The sequence below is a fragment of the Diabrotica undecimpunctata genome, chromosome 1 (genome assembly GCF_040954645.1).
Source record: "Diabrotica undecimpunctata isolate CICGRU chromosome 1, icDiaUnde3, whole genome shotgun sequence".
In the NCBI taxonomy this organism is placed as follows: Eukaryota; Metazoa; Arthropoda; class Insecta; order Coleoptera; family Chrysomelidae; genus Diabrotica; species Diabrotica undecimpunctata.
In genome coordinates this window covers 103,311,548-103,339,318 of record NC_092803.1, presented here as the reverse complement: position 1 = coordinate 103,339,318, position 27,771 = coordinate 103,311,548, and the positions used below count along the sequence as shown (strand labels likewise).

At 34.0% G+C, this 27,771-nt stretch overlaps 1 protein-coding gene across 2 annotated transcripts in view; it reads right to left on the bottom strand.

The window, feature by feature from the left end:
• The window catches only part of usp (retinoid X receptor ultraspiracle), a 205,518-nt gene that overhangs the window by 22,397 nt on the left and 155,350 nt on the right, over positions 1–27,771 (bottom strand). For both annotated transcript variants that reach the window (XM_072545652.1, XM_072545646.1), the window contains 2 exons: positions 9,527–9,631; positions 8,313–8,511 (listed from right to left, as the gene is read on the bottom strand). In XM_072545652.1, coding sequence (XP_072401753.1) covers positions 8,313–8,511; positions 9,527–9,631 — 304 coding nt within the window. The remainder of the gene's footprint in view (positions 1–8,312; positions 8,512–9,526; positions 9,632–27,771) is intronic.

The following is a 27,771-nucleotide window of genomic DNA, read 5'->3' as shown; positions in this document are numbered from 1 at the left end:
TCTTGAACAAAACAAAATAATGATTAGCTTGGTATCAAAAGCCCACAGAATTTGGAAGATATTTAAAGTATTTTTCAAATCATCCTACTTATCAAAAGTTTAATACAGTAATTACTGAACAGAAACTTGAACTTGCTATTAAACATCTTTGAAAATAATGGATACCCAAAACATAAGAAATTGATATTTAACTCGGACCTTTTTGGCGGTCCCACTGATGTCGGAGCAGTACAACCAATTGAGTATTAATTCGTTAAAGTAAAATACCGTTAACTATCATTTAACCCCTTCTGTGATTAGATTATTCAAAAAATTTATTAATATCAAAATTGTTAAATATTAGAAAACAGACAACTGTTTTTAAAAGTAAAAGATAAGACTCAAACTCTTTATAAAACCACAGATATCTATAAGTTGCCTTGTTCGGATTGTCAGAGTTGACACCTGGCAGAGGTATAGTATAAATAGGATCGCCAGGGCACGTCTGGAGCCGGCGCTGGACGTGACAGCATGCGGGACGTCGGTGGCATGGTGTTGAGAAGGCGGGCCCCTGTCATACAATCATCTACAGTCCAACAACAACAACCACAAGGGAGCCAAACAACAACAAGAGCTCCACGCTTAAGGTGCTGCGCTAGGTCGAGAAACGATCGGAATTTTGCAGGGAGTACCCAGAGATTCAAGTCTCTGAACAGCGAATAGCAGATCAATACCGGGTAATTATAAGAAATAATCTTATCCTAGAGACTAGACGCGATACCCTAAAAAGCGAAGTCGAACGGGAGATTCATAACCAAGAGCTAGTTGTGGATCAAGTCCATAATGAAATCCCTAATGAGCAGATTCCTGAGCCTCTCATACAAGAAATTCAACCTGTTAATACGCAGCAAGACAACAACGGGTCAAACACTCAAACGAGTTTAATGGGACAAACCCACTTAGCAGACCACAGCTACCAAAAATAAACTTTTGTAAGAAACTAGGTGCGCTGTTACAAATTATGAACAATGAAGTCCTACCCAATTATATCGTGGAAGCTCATACATTAGAATATTTACATAATATTCTCATTTATTGTGCAGCAACAGCAATTGCTAATGTTATGGGCATTAAAATCAGAACACGACGGGGTACTAATATCGGAAGGACAGATAACAGAGTTGCACCTTGGGAAAAACGTCTGCTAATTAAAATTAAAGCAATACGTAGGGACATTGGTCAAATCAAGGAATATGTTCGAGGAACAAAAAGTAGAAAAGTAATCAGAAGAGCTGAAGAAATACTGCTAACCACCGCAAGACACTCACAATATAATCCAGAAAACAACACAGCACAACAGTGCCTGAATACATTAAAAAAGGAGATACACAATTAGTAACAAACGAAAATCCGACAAAACGCGTTTTGAGAATGCCGAGAAGGCCCCAAGCCAAGAAGAAATACATGAGTTTTGTTTGGGAAAATCACCTTTCCACATCAGCCTCTTACACCAATGCTGGATGGATCGAAGATACGGCGCACAACTGTCAACAGTACGTTACTGCTCCCTACTAACCCTTCACTACTGAAGAAGTTTCAAATATTATCAAAGAGCTTCATAACTGGAAATCTCCTGGACCAGACGGCATTCACAACTTTTGACTTAAGAAGTTCTGGAGTATTCATAAGTGCTTATCAGCGTTAATTGATCACAGTATTTCTAATCCACAGGAAATACCATCTTTCCTAACCCAGGGAACAACTTATTTAATACCAAAAGATCAAAATAACACCCAAGATCCAACAAAGTTTCGCCCAATTTCTTCCAACTATGTATAAATTGGTCACATCCTGTGTAGCCCGGCGTATCTACCAACACTGTGCTCTAAAGAAAACAGAAAGGGTGCGCTAAGGGTTCCATGGGCTGCAAAGAACAACTTATAATCGACTCATTTCTAACCAAGCATATAGCAAAAAAATGAATCTCTTTACTGCTCTCATCGACTACAAGAAAGCATTTGATTCAGTGTCGCATGAATGGCTTATAGGTGTATTAAAAATATATAAAGTCGATGATAACATAGTAACCTTTTTAAAACATATACTGTCAGGTTGGAAGACAAAAATTCACCACCTGGTCAAAAAACAATATCGAAACTGAAAATATTACAATCAATCGGGGCCTATCGTCCTCTACGCGGCCCCAGTTTGGAGTGAGGCAGTAGAAATACCAACTTACCAGAGGCTCATGGTACAGGTGGACAGAACTAGTTTGCTGCGGGTAGCATGTGCCTACAGAACTGTATCAGCTGCCGCTTTGGGGGTTATCACCGGCTGTGTTCCTTTACATGTGCTGGCAGGTAAAAGGGCAAGGATTCACAGTGGTAGGGGGCGGAACATTGGAGAGCGAGAAATGAATGAGATAAGACTGGCCGAGAGATTACTTTCAATTGGTCAATGGCAACAGGAGTGGGAGGCAACACGTGATGTGGCGGAGTGGACGAAGTCACTAATCCCGAACCTTCGAAGCTGGGTGGACTGTGGGCATAGGCAGCTGGATTATTATCTAACGCAAATGCTCACAGGCCATGGCTGCTTCCGCAGCTACCTTTTCAGGTTCAGGAGGGCTCAGTCCGATCAGTGCCTTTACTGTGGCTGTTTGGATACTGTGACATACACGATGTTGGAGTGTGAGCGTTGGGCGGATGAAAGAGAGAAGTTTGTAAGAGAGTGTAACTGCAGAATGTTTGATTCCGTGAGAGAAATGGTGGAGAAAATGATGAGGGATGAGTGGTGGTGGACACGGATCTAAAAATTTATCAGGGAGCTGCTCTCTTCAAAAGAACGAGAGGAGAGGGAACTCGCAACAGAATTCTAAAACAAGCGAGTAGCACTTGGTGGGGTTCGGACTGTCGCAGGCCGAAATAAGAATAAATGAGAGACAGACGACGCGAGAGAAATGGCAGCCTCGCTAAGGCAGGGGGTTGAAAGTCCTTGGTGGTTCGTGTGGGTGTAGTTTCCTCAATGAATGTGTCGGAGAAAGAATGGGAATCGGGCGATAGCAGGGCATCAGGAGAGATGCCTTAACCGGCCCTTCCATCCTGATGTCTGGTGTGGCAGAGGAGAGATTTTTAGTTAGACGCCGACCGTCTCGGAGTGGTGACAGGGACGAGGTGTCAAAGGTCTAAATTCCTTGGGCATCTCGCCCTGGCACAGCTTCGTTAGGGTATTAGGAACCCAACACTACCTGTGTGAGTCACAGGTGTCTGTATGCAGATTTTCCTTCTTCTCTTTAAATATATAAAAAAAGCTACTGAACTCAATTGACACAGGTTGTAGCATCAAAAATAACACTACTATTGTGGCAAAGCTTAATCATCTATTGTATATGGATGATTTAAAAATATTGAGGCCATGCGTGAAAATAATATGTATAAATACTTCGGAATAAAGCAAGTGCGGAAGATTGACCATAAGCAAATGAAAACTGAGGTAACTACTGAGTTTATACGAAAGGCAAATAGTAGTAAAAATAAAAGTAAAATAGTAAAAATTTGTTTAAGGCACTAAACACCTATGACGTTTCGCGCTTAGCTACTTATTTGGTATTGTTAAGCGGACAAAAACGGATATAAAAAATCTTCAGAGAAAATTACGAACACACCTCACAAAGGCACAAAAACACCATCCTCGTAGTGCAGTAGAAATAACGACATTACCGCGGTATTTAGTAGGACGAGGATTTATGGATAGAAGTGAGCAACTAGAAAAACATTACTAATTTAAGAACTTATTTTTAGGTGCAGGCTGAGACATCTACTCTACATCGCGCGATTTGTGCAGTAGATGATACAACACCAATCAAACTGAGAGAACGAGAAATGCGCATAAACCATCTTACTAAGGACGAAAAAATGCGCACCTGGATCGGTAAACTTTTGCACGGGCGACATCCCAATGAGGTCAGTCAACACCATGTCGACAATATAGCGTCGACCTATTGGCTAACATCAGGAAAGATGTTCCCTGAAACAGAAGGTTCATTACTCGCCATTCAGGATCAGGTTATACCAACCAAAAATTACCTGAAATATATCGTTAAACACCCTCAGGTCCAAAATGACAACTGCCGATATGGATGTCAAGCTCTCGAAACCATCCAGCATCTTACCGGGGGCTGCCAGGCATTTGCCGCAACTGAATATAAGGAACGACTCAGTAGGAAAGATCCTTCATTAAGAGATGGTCATCAAACTGGGACTTCTCCAAACAAACCATCTCCCATATTATCAATACGTTCCTGAAAGTATACTTGAGAATGACAACTATAAGCTATACTGGGACCGCACTGTGCTAACAGACCAAACAGTGGCACATAATAGACCAGAAATCATACTAGTTAATAAACTTAAGAGACAAACAACACTAATTGATGTGGCGATACCCAACAACAATAATCTTCGTGTTAAACAGAACACAATGTACAGGGATCTGGAAATTCAAATACGAAGACAGTGGAGGATGGAAAGTACCCAGACAATACCTATTATTCTCTCTACTACTGGAGTCATTCTGAAGAAATGACAATAGAAAACATAAAAAAGCTAGGTCTGAATGAACATCTCTACAAGACCATGCAGCAAGCTTTACTACTCTCAACGTCCAGATGTGTACGAAAATTTTTGGGAGAGATACTCCGGCGTATCAAGCCACCTAGGGCTCGATAACACGGAAAGAGTCCCATCAGGGACTTAAGACAGACCACAGATATAAAAACATGCCTAGAACAATGAACACAGACTACAATGAAAAGATGAATCAGTAATCATAAAAGAAACAGACATGAAAAAGAGAAAAATTAAATAAATAAAATGTGTAGCAAACCTATCAGCAGAATGTAGCAGGTTGCCAATACTGAAAGAAAAAGTCAACAAAAAGAATCTACCAACAATAGCGGATTAAGAAACTCCTAGACACTAGCCTTCAATCATATACAACATACACAACACACATATATTGTGCATGTATGCACAATACACGAAGAATCTCCCACATACAAACGTTTATAGCACATATTAATAATGTAGAATACTTAGAATAATCAGAATTTGAAGTTCCATAGGACAAAGATCCAACCTCATATCTTTTCAGCCAAAGAATTGCTGTTGCCTATAACACCGCGGCCAAGTGTGTCAATTTTTTAATTTTTCAATTTTGTGAAATGACGTAACCCCGTTAATAACTGTGGCGGTTATACAATTACTTTTAAACACAACATTTAACTTAGACATGTCACAAGAAACAGTTTCAGAACATTAAAAAATATGACAATTTTAAATTACCTATGATTATTAAGGCTGATGGTATGACAACATACAAAATATCAGTGTAATTCTTTATGGAGACAAAAACATCGAAATGGAAAGTGACAAAAAGCTTGGAATCATAATCGTGATGTCAATCATAAACATGAAGTAGCGGTTCTAGTGAATAATAAAATCAGAAAACATATAAAAAAAATTATTCCATATGCAGAACGCTAAATATTGATCCAAATCAAGTGTGCATCCTTTAGATTTAAATATAACTCATGTTTATGCTCCCACAGCTGAGGGCACCGATTGAGTTTTACCAACAATTAGACGAGATCGTAAAAAAAACTTAAAGAAACAAGAGATAAACATCGTAGTTGGCCAGTATGGGTTGGGAGGTTGTACACTTGGAAGTCGCCATAGGAGAAACCGGGGCGAAAGAGAAGGAGCGAAGCAGAAATCGTTAGAAATCAAATAGATTTTATAAAAATATTTCAACGATTACGATTAAAAACCCTAATTGAGAAACAGAATAAGAAAATATTAAATATTGATTAACCCAGAAATCCCGAAATAAAAGTAAAGCTTACAAAAAGCATTAATAATAATGTAGCTCAAACAGCCACTACCTGAAAGAGATTGGATCAACTTAAAAGACACCATATATGCAACGGTGCGAAAGAAGTAATTGCGTACTCCGAACAGAAGAAGAAGAATGAGTGGATCACAGATGAACTATTACATCTTTTGGGCAGAAGGAGGGAAAATAAAAATAATCCCGAACGATATAAAGAACTAGATATAATTTTCAGCAGAACCATAAAAGATACTTACAAGAAAAGACAACTGGGAATATTAGAAGACGAGAACAAACTGATTATAGACAAAGAAGAACAGTTACAGACATGGGAAATTTACATACATTTTTTTTAACAGATTAGTCAGGTAACGAGGACTAGAGGACTGAATGCACCAAAGATATTGAAAAGTGAGGTGATAAAAGCTATAAATCACACGAAAGATGGGAAAGCAACAGGATTCGATAAAATACCAGTTGATTTTTTGAAAGTTTTTAATGACAACATGAATGTAATGTTGTAGCATTTCTAAAGTCTCTGGTATATAAAGAGGAAAAGACAGATAAGATCTGATTTCACGTACAGTGCGTCTGTGTATCCGCTTATACGTATTTCGCCCTAATAGGGCTCTTCAGAGACAGTTATTCACAGTCGTTCTGAACGTAAAAATAAATCTTTTCTGTCTTAGGAAGCAACTCTAACATGGCTTCGTATAGACGCAAATAGCGACGTCTGATATTAAAATCCGTTAACTAATTTTCGAAACCAAATTCAGATTTTGCTTTAATCTGTGGCTTCTCAGAATTGCAAGGCAAAACAGATGTTGATAAAGATGTTATTATTATCTCTGGTATATATTGAGATCCCCTCGTATATGTATTAAAACACCGAAGAATAATTTCCATGTATTTTTGTTTCCTATTGTACAAGTTAAGTATTTTCATTCCTCATTTTAGAGTTTGTTTATTATTTCATAGATGGTTATTTCCTCGGTATTCTTTGATCATTAAGCCACTCGATACTGCGTTTTAAATAAATATTCCAGTTTAGTCTTTTGTTTATACCAAGTTAAGCAAAGGATTTTTAAGAATTTTCTCACTCTCGCTGAGGCGTTGTCAGAGACAACTGCTTCCAGCGTTTAGTCTCTGTGTTTTTTTCTAGTTCTTCGCCCTTTTTCATGGAAATCTAGTGTGTAGTGGCAGTTAATTGTAAAGTTCAATGTATAGTTGCAGTCTAATTCTACCTGTTCCTGTTGTTTAAGAAGCCCAGTCCAAAGTTTGTGTTCCAAACTTTCAAAATCAAGTTTGTATTTGTCCTAAGAAGGCGTCTCAGAGCATCTTTCACAGTTTGGAGATGGATTTGACCGTGTGGCAGAGAAGGTAACCCCAGAAATTTTTAAAATGCAATTTAGTGCAATCAAGGTAACTTCTTTGTGTTTAAATTTCAAAGTAAAAATAGACGTTTTGTAATAAAAATAATTGCTTTTATTAAAATTAAAGAATTTGTAATAATGAAAAATATGTCTTAGGGCGTGGTTAGCTGTCATTTTAGTTGTTTTGTTTTCAATTTAATGTTGACCTATGACAGCTCGTTTTATTATTTTTGATATTAATTTGTTTTTGTTTTTTAAAGAAGGTTAACCTCTCTATGAATAGTTTCATTTTAAAGATATTTCTTTATTTGTAACAATATTGTAACAAATACTACAGGCAACCAATTTGAACTTAAGATCAACAGAAAGGAAACTAAATTTATGATAATTAGCAAGATCTAGATTCATAAAAATTAGAAAGCTCTTAAACCACCGCAAGCTAAGCGTTAACATCCGATGGCGCGCCACAAAAGGTTACGTACTCTTTACGCTACTTTATGGAGTAGAAGGATGGACGTTAAAAGTAACAACTATCAAAACGTTAAAGGCTTTAGAAATGCGACTGTATCGACGTATACTGAGAATATCTTGGAGAGACGTGATCAATACAGATGTATTGAGACGAATGGGTAAAGAAATTGAATTGTTAAAAACTGTTACAACGAGCGTCATATCCGGGCCATGTGTTGATAAGTAAAGTCAGCTACAGCTGATAGTGGAAGGCAAGACTGGAAGTAGAAGAGGTTTGGACAAAAGAAAAAATCCTGGCTGAGAAACTTAAGAGAATGTTTCCAAATACCAGAAGCTGCAAACATAATAAAAGTGGCATAAAACAGAGAAATATATTGTTCCTTACATTGTTCCGCATATCAGCAACCTTCGATGGACATAACATGGACGACACATAAAGAAAAAGCCATATTTCTAAACCAACTAGGATTAATCTAGTTTTATAAGCTTATTATGTCAATGTTTGAGTTATCTTTTAAAGGTATTATAAGCGGTTTGATATGCTATATTATATAAAGAACTCAATTACTTCTATCTGTCTATCCATACAAATTTCCTTACCTCAAGTGGAACAGGTGGATCATTGCACTCAACCCTTCGTTCAGCTTCTAGAAGCCTTTCTATGGGCATCTCTGTTTGAATATTTGAAGTGGATTCCACCTCGGAGGTATCTCTGTCTTTTGTCCTCTGTCTTTCTTCCTGCACAGCCTCTCGTTTCATTCCCATCGCCAGACATTTTTGATATCGGCAATACTGACACCTATAATGATCAATAACAATAAATAAAAAGACAATTTTAAAGTAAACGTTATCAATACAAGCTTTATTTATTTTATAAATCAAAATAATATACAAATGGTTTCAAACTGTTGTGATCATTATTTTTCTCAGTAGAAAAACACGATTTCTCCTGCTGAATATGCAATGCTCATCAATAATGACAATTTGGTATAAAAAAGCATCATATTTTTGTCAGAAGTACCAAATGTAGCCGAACGAAAATTCTTCTATTTATCAGTTAGCAATCTTCTTCTCCAATGAGTAGTAACTTTGTGAATTATAGAATACAAAGTCCTCCTTTTGATACTCTCATGTCTCAAAAAGTTTTTTAACTTTCATACGCCTATTTGCTTGTAACGTAGTTTCCAGCTGTTCCACTTTGTCATCTGATGCAGCAACACGTGCAGGTCCAGGATAGGCCAAATCCTTCATTGCTTCTTTTCATTCAACCACTTCCACATGAGAATAATTATTGCATTCACCATACATAGCTTTACTTCTCGTATAAATGTCCATTGACTAAAAATCTTTCGTGCTCAAAAATATATAACAACACGCATATTATTTTTGAATCGATTTTCTATCATGGATGTCATTTTGTCTCTAACTAACAATGTTTAAAAAATATCTTCATTCATTCATTCATTTCACAGGGAAATTCAATTTTCATACCAAAACATACCGAGGTCGAACTTTTTTTCATTAAACAATCCTAGTAAAAAGAGGACAATCCTTGTACTTTCTTACAGCAGTAGGGAGTAATTTCTGACGTAGAATTTCTTTAAATATTGGGTTCTACGGTACAAACTCTTAAAAAAATAGATCAGATTTCACCAGAGATTACATGTGTGATTAATTCATCTATACTTACATGACTGAAATTCATGAAGATGTACTCATTGTGTGTACTCGACATACATCGAAAGAAGGATGCATGCTAAGGTTTTGGGATACCGTAAAAAATCTCGATAATTATGTTAGTTTTCTGTACATACCTGTTTCTTTGTCGTTTGTCGATGATACAATTTTTTTCTTCCCTGCACGCATATGATAAATCTTTTCGCACTGTCCTTTTAAAAAATCCTTTGCATCCTTCGCAACTGAAATAAAATAGAAATATATTAATACTAGCGTGACATTTGTTAAATTAATAGTCATGACCTTTTTACAATAAATATTTTATAACCAGTTATTTATAATAATTTTTCATGAGAATTAAAAATTAATAATTAATGAGTAAGAACCAAGAAATAATTAAGAAATATAATATTCTATTATAATTTAAATACTCTAAAAACACATGAAAAGTAAACGTCTTTACATAAAAAGAACAGAAAAAATTATTACATTATGAATTCTACAGGTAAGACTCGAATGGAAAATAATGACAGCATGTTATTGGATTTTATAAATACCACAAAAATTCCATCATATCTAATCATGACTGTAAAATTTGATGTTAGCAATTTCATATATGAGCAGAGAAAAACCAAGATATATGATGCTAAGCGGATACATTAAGCAAATTCTATTTGATGATGCACAAAAATGAACAAACTACAGGGCCATAAAACTATTTAACCCTGCATTACTACCCATTGCCTTTTTTACTACCGGGGGTACAGATGTACCTAAATATAAAACACACGTTTGCAAAAAATCAAATATATTTAGACAAGCACAAAATTGTTGTTTATAATGGTTTCACATTTTAAACATATTTATTCATTATAAGTTTTACTTAATGCAATCTGGGCACACTTTTGACTGATGGTCATACATCAGTGCACTTCTTGCACGCTATCCTCGATTTTCTGTCTTGTTTGCGTGTGCAAAAAGTGCATCTCCCGGAACAAGATTACCTTTGGTGTACATTAGGTACTTCAGGCTCGATATGCAAAATTTTTTCTATAACAGCTCTGGGTTCTTTTGAGAAAGTTTGGATTCCGAGGCGTTCTCTCATCAAGGGAGTCACTAGGTCTACACTAAGGTTTTTTAAGAATGACCTTTTGTTAGGTATTAATTCCTTTTTCTGTGGCATTACTACTTTTACATAGAACTATTGAATTAATTCCAACGAAGTCTAATAAATTGTAGAACATTCTAAGAGGCCAGCGTCTTGAGCTTCTGTGGGGTATTAATTCCATTATAAAAATCAATTATTTCGGGAAGCACTGGAGAATCTGGTTTGCCTCATTCAGTATGCACGATGGACAACATGACAAAAAATTTTTTGCTTAGCTTTTGGAGGGCAATACGAAAGCAGTGTTAATTTTTTACTATAAGCAAACCTAGCTGAATTTTTGTTTTTGTTACTTTTTTCGATAACCGTTACTGGGAGTTCGGCTTTATTTTTCTTCATGGTTCCAACTAATGTAAGGGAATGATCATCACACAGCTTTTTTGCAGTTCTGATTGAGGTGAACCAATTATCTATTGTAAGGTTACGACTTGTCCCATGGATTGGTTTTGTTAGACTCAGCGTGTAGTATTCAGCTACAGGGATACCTATCGATGTTGAAGTTTTACCGATATACACTTCGGCATTCAAAAGATAAAAAGTTTTTGCATCGCATAATGCTAACATTTTAATTCCGTATTTATCAGGTTTTGATATACATTTTGAACGGATATCGTCCTCGAAAACTCAATAAGTTACTCATCTAACGTCCAGAACTCTGTAGGCGTGTAAAGTTTGGTACATTTGGAAATAACTGAAAAATATGTCGCATTGGCGCAAAACGATCTGGTTTACGACGCTCCCTTCTAGTGCCCCTATCGTCAAACCTGATGAAATTTGTAAGAAATGCAAAGCCAGCTTAATGAGTAACAACGCGAAAAAATGGAATTTGAAGCCATTTTCCACGTAGTTTGGTAGACACTTCCTCCATTTGCACATATTCAATGTCGTTTTCGTTATTTGTAGCTGATAAAGTTTCGCACGGAATTTCAAGACTAGTTAAAACTTTGGAGCCAGTCCGACTTCTTTGCTGCTGCATATTATCATCATCGTTGGAATCTTCGTCATTCTCCGGAACATTATCATCATTAGAATCTTCGTTATTCTCCGGTATATCATCATCGTCGAAATCTTCATCAGGCTCCGAACTACTATCATCATCGGAACCTTCGTCAGGCCCCGATCTATAATTGTCTATTATTATGTCGACCTGAGAACTATCATTTTGATCGTCGGGGTCGAAATCTGAGAGATTCTCAATTATTGCCCCCAGTTCTTCTTTTTGGGTTAATGGTCTGTGAGGTTTATTATTCATGTTAAAACTGTAAGTCAAAGCGAATTTAAAACACTAACTACATCAACAAAACAAATTAATAACCGAAATACTATTTTCGGACTGCTGTATAAATATAATAGTAATACTACCCTGGGTACAGCTCTACCCCAAAACACTTTATCGTGTTGCCAAGAGTAAAAAAATTACCAAGAGTAATGCAGGGTTCATCATACCATAAAAATATGGGAGATAGTAATTGATAAACGGATACGTGAAGAAACCGAAATACCCTGTAATCAGTTTGGTTTTATGCAAGGTATCATTCCCTGGTGCTAAATGTATGCTGATGATGTAGTGTTAGCAGAAAATACTGAAAGAGATTTAGAACAAAAACTGGAACAGTGGAGACAAGTTCTTGAGTTTGTCCTAGTTTTAAACCTTGTCTCAAACCTTGAGACAAGGTTTAAAACTAGGACAAAAACGAAGTTACTACAAATAAAACTAAGGGACCTAAGATCTGTATTACAGAGTAATGGGGAAATAGACGGAGATGCATGCAGTAGAATTAGGGTGCGATGGTGGAAGCAAGCGAGTGGTGTTTTGTGTGACAGGAAGATTCCAATGAAATTGAAAGGAAAATTATATAAAACTGCAATAAGACGAACTATGATGAATGAATGTCGAGTTGTTAAATAGAAATAGGAACAACGAATGCATGTGAGAGAAAATGAGAGAGCATTGGTTAAGATGATTCATATATGTTCAACGTCAAGACGTTAATCACTTAAGACGAATGCTGGTCTGCAAGTTCCTCGGAGGAGTAGAGGAGAAAGGCCAAAGAAAATCTGTGGGGAAACGCTTAGGCAGGACATGTCGGTAAAGGGGGTTAATATTGATATGATCCAAGAGAGAAATTTATGGGGAAATGGAATTAGGGAAAACCAACTTCGCATAGGGTTAAAAAACAGATAATAACAATGATGATAAATGAATCATAAATGATGCACTCCCGATATAATTTTTCTCTCCTTTACTAATTTTTTAAAGGTGATATCTTTTTCCATATTAATAATCAAGTCCTTGTATATTCTACAGAGCAGTGTGCAAGGAAATTTGTTTCGCTTATTAAATGACAGCTGCTTCGTTAATATTTTGACGTTTTTGACCGTTGAAATTTATTAAAACAATTAGTGGCCTTGATTTTAGGCAGAAAAAAAATTTTTATTCTCAACGTTTAATAAAAAGAACAAGGTTTGTTTACTATTTCGACATAATGCCCTACTCGGAAAAGTAAAAAAACATACCAGAGAATTAAATTGATGATAATGATTATCTTTAATAAAAATATTTTTATTTGTTCTGTCTGTCAGATTAAAAAACGTACTCATGCATATGTGCAAAATCACAAAAATAAACAAATAAATATGAGATTTTAATCCTTATCTGACCCAGTTAACTTCCGCATCACCTTAAACTACTTTTTAACAATAAAAATTATCTCAAAATTTTATTTCGTTGTTGACTAAAATAAAAAAATTTTTGCAAATTATTCAGTTCTTGTATCTATTCAAGGTTGTTCAGTAAATAACCGTTTTGGAGTTTAATTTTCTTCCCCAGGACGGATTTGCTTGAAAATTTTGATTTAGGTTCCTCTTGTCCTCTACTTCACTTTTGAACGTAAGCTCAAGGTTGCTTTTACTAGAGCGGTGAAAAAACGTACGTTTAAAATAAGTCCGGAAATGGATAAATTGACTAATTCTAAGTGACTTTTATTCTAGAGCTTTTTCACTAAGTCAATACTTTTTGAGTTATTTGTGAGTGAAAATGTTCAGTTTTCAAAATAAAAAACACGTTTTCAAACGGTTTTTCACAAATAACTCAAAAAGTAAGTATTTATCGAAAAAAATATTCCTAACAAAAATGTAACTTATAAAAAAATAAAGATAATGGTGTACATATGAAGTTTTCAGACCCAGTAGAAGCAGAGTTGTAGTTCATGAAAAGTAGGTTCTTATTTGTCAAATTTCAAATCGAATATTTCAACGTGAAATCACATTTTTTTGGAGATATCAGAACGCGTATATTGGAGCATTGTAAGAAACACAATGTGCTATTAAGGCACAGACATACTTTCACTCATCTTTACAAACTAATAAGGGTTGTTTTTTAACTTGAAATAAAATACATTCATAACACTTTGATTAAAAAAATTATTGTATTTATAGTTTCAATAAAAAAAACTTCAACTATTCAAATTTCTTCGCAAGGGGTGGTTTTTATAAGGAAATTTTTCGAATATGGGTAGTTTCTCCCCTAAAAAATAAAAAGCAACCAACGGCACAAGTCAAATTTTGAAGTGGAGGGTAAGTATAACCTAAATCAAAATTTCCATGCAAATCAGTGGAGACAAAGTATTAAATGACACTGTTTTAATTATAACTAATCTAGTTCTAATTATATTATAACTAAAATCTTAAATTACGTTGGGTAATGTTAATTGATATTAATTTCATTAAAAGATGATTTGAATCAATTACCCGCTTTAATTTACAATTATACGAGTTTTTATAATAGGGATAGTTTTCACCCCTAAAAAATAAAAAGCAACCAACGGCACAAGTCAAAAGTGAAGTGAAGGGTAATTAGAACCCGAAAATTACAGAGTATCGCCGTAATTCACGTTGATTTAATGGCCTATTATATATATATATATATATATATATATATATATATATATATATATATATATATATATAATATACGTATTGTTACGTAAAAATATGAGTCATAGTTTTAACCTGTAAACATGTTTTTATTCACTAATATGTTTTAGATTATACGAGACCTTTCGACCATAAACCCCAAGTAATAAAAAACTGGTTCCATTCGAATCTTCCGGAATTAGGCCTGTCCATTCGAGGCGAAACCAGGTCAATTGAGGTCAACATCCATGCAGTTCTAGAGCAGCTGTTTTCGTATAAATATGAGGGAACTTTTATTTTGAAAACAGTGAATAAAGAAGATTCGCGCTCGCGATATTGTTGTTACGCTCGCCTACTAATAAATTATGTATATTTAGTGATAAATAAATTAATATCAGTTATTGTGCTTTTTAATAAATTTAGATAAGAACCTTTTGATAAAGACATTATAAATTAAAGACATAACAATTAATAAATTCACAACAGTATATAGGATAGCACCGTTACATAGCACATACATAATAAAGATAATTTGTATTAAATTATATGACTTACATTAATAATTTTAAGTAAAGTTTGTTTAGCAGAAAATGGTTGACTTCAATTAGTGCGGTCGTAAATATTATTAAATTTATCTGACTTGGCCCATTGTTAACACTGGTCCGGAGCGATAAGTAAACGAGGTAGACAGAGTTGGTCTTTTGACAATTAACACTGACTAGACGGTACTCCTATAATAAAGCAAAGGATCTACAAAATTTACAATAATTACGACGACAAAAACAAAAAACGGATGTAAAATATATTACTTTAAGAATTATATACCCGAAATTAATGTTTTCAATGAGTTTTAAAATCAATTAAATCTATTTTAATTGCTAAGATTATAGAAAAACAAACAATAATAATTTGTGGTTCTGAAAAGAACCGCTTTTTTTTAATCGTAACATTTGTAGATTTGATGAAAGTATCACTCCACACATAGTTCTTGTTTCGCTATCGCTATCCTCATCTAAATTAATTATGATCGGTTCAATTATATTATGATCTACATGAACATATGAATTTTCTTTACTTATTACGTGTCGGACTGAATTTCTCCAACTACTTGGAAGAATATCATTGACACATTTTCTTATTAACTCTACAACACTACTACAATTCGTGCAACATATGTTCTATGGGATTAAACATACAATAATAGGGTGGAAGCCGCAGCACTATATGTCCCATTTCCTCTGCCAATGTATCACAAACATATACTTTTAAAAAATTTATATAGAAAATGCCTTTAAAACTTCTAAAAGCTCTTGTTTGGTGTAACATTTTTCAAAATACATATCATTCGTCTCCATGTAATTTTGAATTTCCAATTTAGTATTATTCGAGTTTGGAACCTTACTTAGTTGGCGACTGTGATTGTCCATTACTATCACGTTATTCTGAGGAATGTTTGACATAAGATTATTTTTGAATCATTCTTCAAAAAGTTCTGCCGTTGTATCTTCATGATAGTCGACGCAGGAGTCTTTAATATTCTTTGCAGAAAGCCACAGGGCATTTGGAACCCAACCATTTTCTGATTCAGCATGTAAAAGCGTTATTCTTTTCCTTTTATTTGACGGAGCTTTTTTCTTACATTTACCGGAGGAATCGGCAAATCCTTTAGGTCGCGTTGAATGTGTGTCAAACCATGTCTCGTCGAGGTAAATTATCGGACGATTTTCAGAACGGAATTTTCTTATCGAAGTTATATACTCATAACGCCATTTTTGTAATCTATGAGATTCCATAATTACTTGTCTTTTATCAATTATACGATATCAAAAGCCCATACTTTTCAAAATTTTCCATAAGCTGGTGAGGCTACAGCTTATTTGGGTTTCGTCAACATTGAGCCGTTGCTTCAGAGCTCTTAGTGTAGGTATGCGTTGCTCTTCGTACATGGTATAGACTTTTCGACGCATCAAGTCCTTATCGGCTTCGTCCATACATTTGGTGGAACTGGAATCTTTACGTTTTTTTTGTTTCTATGGGATTTGATGTAATTCTATTTACTGCGGTCAGAGAAATAACTCGTATTTAAATACTGGTTGGTGTACAGTTCCATAAACTTATAATATAAATACCTGAAAACCACTTAAAAGGTGATTAGCAAACCCGTCGCGCACTACTATCGAATTCGAAAAACTCTCTTCTCAGTACAGTTTCGTCAATATAAGCCTAATCTGTATTAATGAAATTATAATGAGTTTGGATTGTACGCAATTAAATCAACATTAAGAAATGAAGATTGGCAAATTTTACCAGGAAACATATTTAAATTTTACCTGAAACCGGGCCTTTTATACTATTATCGGTTAACCCATGATGTTTATAGTCGGTACTAATTGAAGTCAACCATTTACTGCTAAACAAACTTTACATAGGTACCTTTAGTCAACATTTATTAATAAGTATGTAATGAAAGTGGTTTAAGAGAATACCCCAGAAGTCTCCAATTTTATAACATGGTTGAGGTAATTTTTCCAATGTCCATTGTTCTGCACTTTTTCATAACCTTCATAAATCAATGTTTTAACGGGGTTTTATTTGAAATTTGAATACCTAGAGAACACGTACCGTTTCAATTCACTCCACACCATTTCTATTGCGTTCAGTTAACAGTGAAGGCGGAGGTCTTAAGATGTGGACATCCACGCGGTATTCGTCACTGTGATTTCCGTATTTTTCAACAATACAATCAATTTTGTATTTATCATAAATATTTTTAAATGCATTAGCAGTTTACAGAAGTTCCTTTTTTTAAGTAATCTTCAAAATAAATATCCTGTTCATAAAGCCACTCTTAAATTTGACGTTTCACCCAATATTGTTTGGGAAAATTTAGTTTCCTAGAGTAATAAGATGCATTGTCCATAACAATCACATTCTTTTTATTTTTTGAGAAACTCGGTATTAACATGTCTTCAAACCATTTCTCAAACAGATCTCCGTCCATCTCTTCATGGTAATCTTAAGCACCTTTTTTTTTCAAGAAAAGTCATGTTAGCACTTTCAACAAATCTATCTTTATTTCCTGCATGGACTAAAACAAATCTTGGTACTTTTCCACTCGAAGTTTTTAAACCTGTGGTAAGCCCATTTACGAAAGCCTGTCGTCTATTTATTATTGTTGTATCTTGCCATACTTGTCTCATATTATTGAATTATTATAACGGAATAAGTACTCGCTTTAATACATTTGCACACCCTTTCAGCATTTATTAAAACATTCTGAGAACTTCACTTTAGAAAGATTCTCAATTAATAGCAAAATTATTCGACCTTCTCATTAGCACGAGAAAATGTGAACGAAAAGAAACCATTAGACGGGCGATCTTAATCATACAGGGGGTGGGTTATCAGCTGTACATCAGATTCAATTAAAATCAATGGTTTAACGACCACACGGGACCTCGCTGTACGTAAGAATATCCCCACATAGCAAATTTTCAAATACTTCCAGAGGAACCAACTTCAACTTAACCAATATGCAGTGACAGTTTATTGATCTTTACACAAAATTACCATCAGCATTTTTGAGAGAAAAGAACAGTTTTAAACTTAATCTTAATGTAATTTGTTTTATTTTATTGAATCGGGTTGTCGAATTTAAAAATGTCGTAAAACTTGTATGAGCTACAAGTAGTGTTAGTGAATCCTGTTAGTTCAAGTCCAAAAACTACTCTACTCTGTATGGTTCTGAAACATATTTTCTTGTGACATTTTTTATATGAACCTTATATTCCCATTTTTAAGAATTAATCACACTTTTAATTAAAAATATTTTGAGAAAGATTTCCGATGTGGAAATAGAAAAGGCAAATATAAAGTAGGCATTACTAATTGAAATTGGGTTTATTCTCATAAAATATATAGTTAATATGTATTATATATTATATTATATAGTTAATAATTTCCCTGTATTTCTCGTTCGGTCCCTCTCTCTCTCTCTCTCTCTCTCTCTCTCTCTCTCTCTCTCTCTCTCTCTCTCTCTCTCTCTCCCTCTCTCTCTCTCTCGCTCTCTTTCTCTCTCTCGCTCTCTTTCTCTCTCTCTCTCTCTCTACTTCTTCTAAGTCTCCCTTATCCACTCCTGAAATTAAAGCTCTTCCGATTCTTTTTACGTTGTTGTGTTTAGGGAAGCCTAAACCCAATTTTTCCAGTAATATTTTAAATATCGTCTCGCTATCTCTTCTGTATTATACAATTTGATTGCAACAACTTTGTGCCAAAATCGGACAAAATGGATTCGTTTGGTAAAAAAGGAAGTAATTTTCCATCAAGATAAAACATTTGCCCCTAAATTTCATAAAATGAATTAATGATTTAACATCTGTTAAGAAATCTGAAAAATGGCTCGGTTGTAGAGATTTTCAGCTGATCCCCAGGTCACACGGCTGAAAATAGCAATTTCAATGATATGGATTATGGATAAAACTTTCTACACTAAAATAGTTGGAATGTGTATTTTTTAAATGAGCAAGAAATGAGATTACAAACCTCCAGTAGACGAGTGAGGCCTGACCACACATATTTATGAAAGTACAATGCAATTTTATGCCCGTCCGCTGGAGGGTTAAAAAATAAATTTGTAAAAAAAGTATGTTTTCTTTGTTAGGTCACATGTTATCAAAATAATCCCTGTATATGCACTTGAGTCTACATCACTTGAACTTGGCAATAAAACTAACAAGAATAATTCCTAACGTCTCGATAAATTAGAACAAGTTTTATCATCATTTAATTTTGTCATTTAGTATAGCAACGCATATTAATCTAATAAGAGTAGCTGTGATTGCAAAGGCAAAATAATTTGTTATGAAGTATTTATTACAATAATGAAAAATTTCCTGATATAAATGACGGTGGCATCTGTTAGTAAGGAAATTTTTCAGCACCAGAGATTTATTGTTAGTAAATAATGGTTTAAACTTTCCCTAGAGCAAAATAACTGCTTATATCTTTTAAAAAAATACGTGAAATATATACATTGTTTAGCTAAATGTTTTGACAAACATTTTTAAATAGATCTTTTGGCTTTTGTCTTGTCCTGAATAGCTGTGGTATCTGTGTTTTATAATCTTGGAAAATACCACATAAATACTGAAAACAAATCTTTATGAATATTTATCAACGAAGCAATTGTAAGAATTAAATTATTTTAACACCCAGAAAGTTTCATAGAATAATAAACATGTCATTAAGTATATATGTACTGAAAACATTGATTCCCCAATGACAAAACTTTTCAATAGAGCTACGAAACATCTAACAAAATCAAATCAAAAACAAGACCGACTACCAAGGTTCTCACAAAGCTTACTGCATCCAATAGTACTAAATACTCAATTAGTACTACTAAACATCTTAAACGTCCTATATCACACATAGAATAATTATTATCGTAGTACTTTTCTTCTAATAGAAAAATGATGGAAGTTGAGCTCATAACAATTTGGTTCAGAAAATTTGAACATCCAGAACAAATAAGATTTCAAGTTCACAAGAGGGCTAATACATTACCGAAACTATACCCAAATGAATAACTCGATAATCTCTCACTCTATACTCCCAATGAAACTGCCTTGGGAACATGTAAGTTTTAACTTGATAACACTTTGAACATACTTAAAAGTCAGACTTTGTCCAAATTAACTACATCGATTAATACTTCTAATGGTTTTCCTTTTTATTTCATTTCCCTATTCACAGTTAAATTCAAATTGTTTGTGATAATGACCTTAAAACGTCTCAAACCTTTTATTTACCGAAGAAACCTGATAATATCCCATTAATTTATAGAATATGCCTATGATTTTATTTATCAGAAATAATAGTAGCACAAATGACCAAGGGCATCGCCGTTGGGAGATTATTTTTAACATTTTGTGTAAAACATGAAAATTCGCATTCGGAACTGATGCAAATCAGTGCTGAGGTGTCCACAAAAACTCTTATATTGTATTCACGATACACAAGTAAAGTGTAGCTTAATACCTTCTTATGAACGTCGATATCAAGCTACGTTGATAAAATTTTTAAATTATGTACCTTTCCAAACAACGAAAATGACAAATTACCACTGACTTAATAAAATTTTTGTACAAAAATTAAATATTTGCAAGAAAAATTATATTTTTTAAAATCTATTGTTCAATTTACTAAACTTTTAATTTACAAATAAATTTGAAATAGGCAATGAAAAAAATTTAAGAAATATGCCCAATCATCTTCTTCTTCATGTGTCGAGCTCGATTATCGAGCGTTGGCTATCAAATTGGCTATAGCAATTTTGTTGACGGCTGCTCGGAAAAGATATGCAGAGGATCTGTTAAAACAATCTCTCAGGTTTCTAAGCCATGACGTTCTTCTTCGACCTGCCCCTCTTCTTCCGTCTACCTTGCCTTGTATTATTAAATGGAGTATATTATCTCTCTGGGTGGCGCATAACATGGCCAAAATATTCAAGTTTGCGATTTTTAACTGTTTTGACGATTTCCGTAACTTTTCCCATCCGATGCAAAACAGCTTCGTTACGAACTCTATCCACCCAACTTATTCGTAGGATTCTCCGATACAATCAGATTTCAAAGGCTTCAAAATAATATACATATAATCATAAAAAAATATTTATATAAATAATGTACTTCCACTATGTTTGTATTTGCTATAACTATTTACACTATTGCAATTGCACCGCAATTTATTTAGTTTAGTACAACGTTTTCTCCATTGGCTATTAGATTTTTTGTAAAATATTGTTTAGCTAAAGCGAAAAAACTAAAGCAAATGAAACCATCGATTCAAAATCTAATCCAACATCAACAGTTAGAATTTCGCTTCAAACATTCTACAATACAAGTACATAGTAGTAGGTAAAACAAATAAATAGCGGATTCGAGAGCCTATATTCTGCTGCTTTTTGGGGTGCCAGGAAAGCTAAAGTTTTACACGAAAGGCTCCCGTGCCGCTGCCACACCACCACTATCGTACTATCCAATACATAAATCGTATTTACTAGGCAGACACTACTTAATTAAGTATAAGATACAATATCCCAAATCACTCTATTATGTCTTGTGTACCACAAGGCAGCGTATTTTGAAAATATTTTATACAATTAAACAGGGAAGCAAAATAAACAAACGATCAAAATTTAAATATGATTGAAACAACTTACAGGGATAAATCAATTAATAATGTGTTGATGCACCTCGGTGGACAACACACTCTTGGACGTGCTGGGCTTGCTTCTGATTAGGTGAATATGCTCCTGGGGTATCTGGTTTCATGCCCTAATTAACTCCTTCCGAAGTGCTCCCAAAGTTTGACGAGGATGCTCTATATTAAGAAGTCTCCGACCCATCATGTCCTACATGTGTTCAATTGGAGTTAAATCTGGGAACTTCGATTGCCAGGACAAAATATTGACTCCAGCCTGTTCAAAGAAGTCCGTGGTGGCTCTTGCAATGTGTGGCCTTGCGTTATCTTGCTGAAAAATTGGATGTTTGAGCGTCTGAAGGTAGGGTATGAGATGAGGTTCCAGAATTTCTTGTACGTATCGCTGAAACATTCCCTCTTGCGAAAATTAGTGGTGACCTTGAACTATAAGCGATGGCACCCCACACTACAATCCCAACTGCCGTTGACAAAAAACTGTGGATTTCGTTTTTACAACGTCTTCTTCTTTCTGGTTCGGCTATCATGCACCTCTAAACAGAACCGAGATTTATCACCAAAGACAACCCCATTTCATTCCTGGTCACAAGCCAATTCGTTATCTGGACCATTTAAGATGATTACATCAGTGTTCAGGGGTATGAGGTAGCGCCCACTATATTCGAAATGAAAAAAGGCCACAACTGCCAACTGCAAATTCGACGATAAATTGTTCGCATCTTAATTGACTTTCCATGTTCTACAAACCATTGATTTATAATAGACCTGGTAGTGGAGAAGCGGTCTCTTAAAGCCATCAACCTTAGGCGACGATCTTGACGGTCTGTTATCCTTCGGTGCTGCCCTGTGCCCCTAGATCTTCGTGATCAGACTTCTTGGCGCCAAGCCTGATGTCATCTTAACACAATATCCAAACTTCTGTGAATTTTATTCGCAATTTCCCGAAAAAAAGACCGGCTTCTCCTAGGTCAAATATACGCCTTCTATCAAACTCGCTCAATTAATGCAAATAAAGAACCGCACACCGCTAAATTTTGATAGATACTAAACTTAAAAGTTAAAATTTTTCGTGGTTAGCAAATTTAATGGCAAATTCTATTAAAATAAAATAATTTATAATAGGTGTAATTATACGTGCACTTCTACGTAACTGTATACGTAAGTATACAAACCGAATATCTCATAATAAGTCAATTTTACAAGTAAATCAGCTTGATCCTATATCTGCCATATAAGATGGCAATACTGGTTATGACATGACGTACTCTGCTATGTTAAATTAAAAAGGTTTAGTTTCAGAATTTATGTTAAACCTGGATTTTATTGACTTTTTAACTAAATATAAACCTAAAACATGCGTATTTTTGTTTGTATTGGCAACTTTGTTTTGAGTCATAAACTCCAACACAGAAATTTTACAGATCTCGAGTATAGCAGCACCTGTTTGCATTTTGTGGCTGTTATTATTTATAAGTTTTAGTGACATTGAGGAATCGCCACATGCATGTAGTCAGTCAAATATTTGAAGGTATTAAGATATATTACTATGTTCAACATATTCGTTCGCATACTGATTTTCTGCTATTTATAGTTGATGGGATAGATAACGTTCAATCAAAACCATCAACAAATCGATAAGAGAAAATTTATGTGCAAATATGTTACAAAATTAAAATAATCAAAGTTCTTGATGTAAATTCTAAGCTGTGTCAAATTACACAACTTATGTGAAAACTAAAGCAAATATCATTAAATGCTATTCATCAGAAAATTATCTTCTTTTTGTGTCATATCCATTTTCGTTGTCTGCATATCGTGGGCTTACTGCCAAAACCACTTTTCAAACTTTTGAGAAATCTTTGTTTTAAACTTTAATTCGAAATGAAAAATCATCTGAATTTAAACATGACTTAATATCCGAATAATATTAAATGTGTAAGTGTAAGTGAAGTGTAAGTTAAAAAAAGTATAAAAAACATTTTTTTTGCAGCACTTGTCTAGTTTTCGTTGTATAAAGTTAGTCATGCCTTTTTAAGTATATTTCGCTGAGATTAACAGGGCCACCTTTACCAAAAATATTTATTTCTTTGTAGTTAGAACTGTGATTGTACCTTTAGAACACAATGCCTGGTTTGGATTTTAAATATTTCAAGCATTTTATTTTTATCCAGATAACTTTTTCTCCAATATTTGTGTTGTTGGTCGTATTTTCCATTATTAGTTTTGACAGAGCCTCGTAAGTCAAAAAAGTCCTTATACTTAAGTTCTTCTATAATATAAAGTTTCTCACCAGATTTAAATGTCCTTGCCGTACGAAAAATATTAAGCCAGTCATACATGGTGTAAACTTGAAGATTATAAGATTACCCCTATCTATATATCTACCCCTATGTAGATATATTCAACCTCGAGAAATTTTTAATCTGTTCAATTACAGCTCTATATAGTTTATCGATATATCCTAATCATCATCATTATGAGTTAATACCCTTATACACGGTTAAGTTCTAGGTACAAATTTTACGGCTATAATACATTTCACTTACATCACTACATGGAATCTGCAATACGCAATTTAAGATTAATTAATAAAACTGTTCCATAAATTAATAAAAAGGTCACCAAAGCTAGAATAAAATAAATCTACGTTTAAAATTGAATAGGTACATGTGGACGCCGGCAAATCCAGACATCTACTAAAGAATTATATTCTAATCTAAAAATTATTATCTATGCACAATATCGTACTACTCTAAGTACAGTTATCACATGAAATTTGTGAATTTATATTTTATACCGAAATAGTACAGCGAAAATAACCTAACTGGTACTTGTCTCCTTTTGTCAGAAATCGAATATTGTAAATAATAAAATATTATTTTATTTTAACAGACAACTGAACTTATCTATTTTTGACCGAATAAACGTGTCATTATTGGAGTTAGTTTTTTAACCCCTTCTGTTCCCCACATTTAAAATTTGTTTGGACTTGTCTGGTTTTGCCAGTACATTCTTTGAGAATTTTAAAGTCCAAAGGCGCACATAACTCAAAATCGACAAAAAAAGTGGAGTTGGCTGGTTTTGGCAGTAAACCGACGATTTACTGCCAAATCACTACGTGTACCACTTTAGGTGTACCACTAAAGATTACTCCAATACACAGGGTTTTGAATTATGTTGTCTGTTTAATTGGTTATGATTATTGAAACACGTCCAGTTTTACATAAGAGAAATATAGTTAAATTTAAGAAATGAAAATTTGAGTGATTGTATTAATGAGGTGGCTAAAGTTTCACGGAAAAAAAATCATTTGTAATTGAGGTTACATCAATTTTGATTATTTATTTGTTGTATTTTCCATTATTATTTTCGCTTTCTATATTTGTATAAAAAATAGTTCGTATTATATATCTATTGCATTATTTCCTTTAAAATATAAATTCAGTTCCAAGTAGGAACGGAAACTCTTGTTAGGTTGTGATTTGTTCTATTATTCGCAGTCAAATATTACGGCGATGTAATATTCTAACTGATATGGCCTTTTCAAAATAGAACCCTTTTAGATTCAATAATTTAAATGAACTTTTAAATGAACTCAAAGACAAACAAAAATAGATGGTTTTCATTTTTGAAGTTATACTTCTATACGCGCGCTCCACGTTGGAAATTTATATGGGAGTGAATCTGTGAAATCATTACATATGTAAGATAATGAGTAAGAGAGAGACAAAAGATATATTTTCTCTCTCTTCCTCTCTCGAATATAAAATTGTTCCTTTTGTATATAATTTAATATTCTATATATTATATAAAGATATATATATATATATATATATATATACATATAATATTATATATATAATAAAACATTTATTAATATTATTATTTATGTGATATGTTTTGTATTATTTATTAAATGTTCATAATTATATTAGTATTTTGTATTTCAAAATAATAATCTCAATAAATCACTGTATGACCAAGAACTGTGAATTTTGAAATACATTTGTGTCATGTCCTCGGTAGTATAGTAGTCAGGATATCTGCCTGTCACGCGGGAGACCGGGGTTCGATTCCCAGACGGGGAGGACTTTTTTATTAATATTATACATGGTAAATTAAACATATATGCGTAAGTAGAAAAGCTATGTATATTATTGTCATTTTTAAATACTTATGAATATTGCATTTTAATTTGTATTGCATTATTATATTGAATTATGTTGCACTGTATTGTAATGTATATTTTCATGTATATTATTGTCATTTTTAAATACTTATGAATATTGCATTTTAATTTGTATTGTATTATTATATTAATAACAAAATAAACAATGAATTTTACTGCAGAGTATGTGTAAAAAATTTTTGCATTCAACTCCTTTCATACATATATATGAAAATAAAAATGTACATTTTCATCAAAATATTGATTCAATCCTTCATTTATATTCTCTATTACAGGTCAAAAGTTGTTTATTAATTGTTAGTAAGTTGTTATTAATTCTGTTTCTCTTTCTGTTATGTCTTACCTGTAGCATTAAATATGTAATGATTGAGCAGATTGACTCCCAAATAAATTTGTAACGGCGAATGCGTGTATAGAAGTGTAACTTCCACCGGCAGTCCCACTGGACTGCCACACCCGTTTTTTTTTATTACATTTAAGAGTTCTCTCGCTTTAACTTTTCTTAACACGCGGTTAAAAACTAGTGAGATAGGTTATAATTAGAAAAGTTTATGTCATAGACATATAATACAAATAGACTCACTGCTGTCATACAGACGCGTTCCCATATTGTGACAGAGAAAACTGACGTAAAGCAGTCTCTGCATCTCTTTCTAATGGGCTGGATTTATCGACCACTTGACCTTCTCATTGGTCATTTAGGTCACGTGGTCGATAAACCTGGCAAATCGGAAAGATATGCAGGGACTGCTTTTGCATCACGCACGGTTTTCTCTGTCGCACGGGAGGAACGCGACTATTTGCTTTGAACATGCTTTTTAACCAAGATATCACCGACCGCTTATGCGATTATAGAAGAAACATCTTCATCTCAGAAAAAGAGAAAGGATAATGGCAAGTTCAGAAAAAGAGAATATTACCTTATTGAACCTGTGGTGCTCGAAGGAGGGTTTAAATGTCAACTCCAGCAAAACGACTTTACAGGCTCCAATTATGAATGGCACCACATTAGACTACTCGAAAGAAGTAAAATATCTGTGGGTAATCCTAGATCAAAAATTCACCTTGTCACCTGGAATAGTCAACTTGAAAAAATCTTGTCCAGAGCCTTCGTGTCAAGTTGGACCTGCCGCAAGACATTTGAAAAGACTTGGGTCCTAAAACCGAAAATGACTCTCTGGTCATATTTTTTTTAAATTCTAATAAATTTACAATTTGTACCAACGATACAATAAGTAAATGATTTGACTAAATGATTTGAACCGACTAACAAACAAACTATTAAGGAACAATCCACAGATATGTTCCTTTTTATTCTAAACAATCTTATTAAACTAAAACTGTTATTTTAACGAACGGATTGGTATTCACTACACTTTACTTCATTTCACTCTATAAGTATCACTTATAGTATCTGTGAGGTAAGTCATTAGGAACGGAGCGTTTCAGCCTGCGTCTGGCAATTGGATCGGCCATTAATTCCGCTGCTAAGACGTTTGGGTGTCTGCGTAAGCGTAGGGTATAGTTTTTGGAATAACTACTAATTTCAGCTTTAACCGTCATCATTTTGAGGTCTTTCACATTACTGCAATTTGGAATGTACCATGGAGCGTTGGTAATCATGCGTAACACTTTGGACTTGAATCTTGAAGCTGAACCCCAGAGTTTTATTCAATAACTTCAGACAGGCTTTATGATTGCCTTGTATATAAGAGCTTATTTTACAGTACATTCTGCTGAGTGTGAGTTCTAGTCGCTTCCTTTTCGCGAAGATATGTTTTTTCAATCAAGAGTGTGATGTCAAAATGGCGGTATCATCAGCATAAATGTGACTATGGTGGAGTTAACTGTCGTTGGTAAGTCGGTAGTGTAGAAAAGGTACAGAAAGGGGT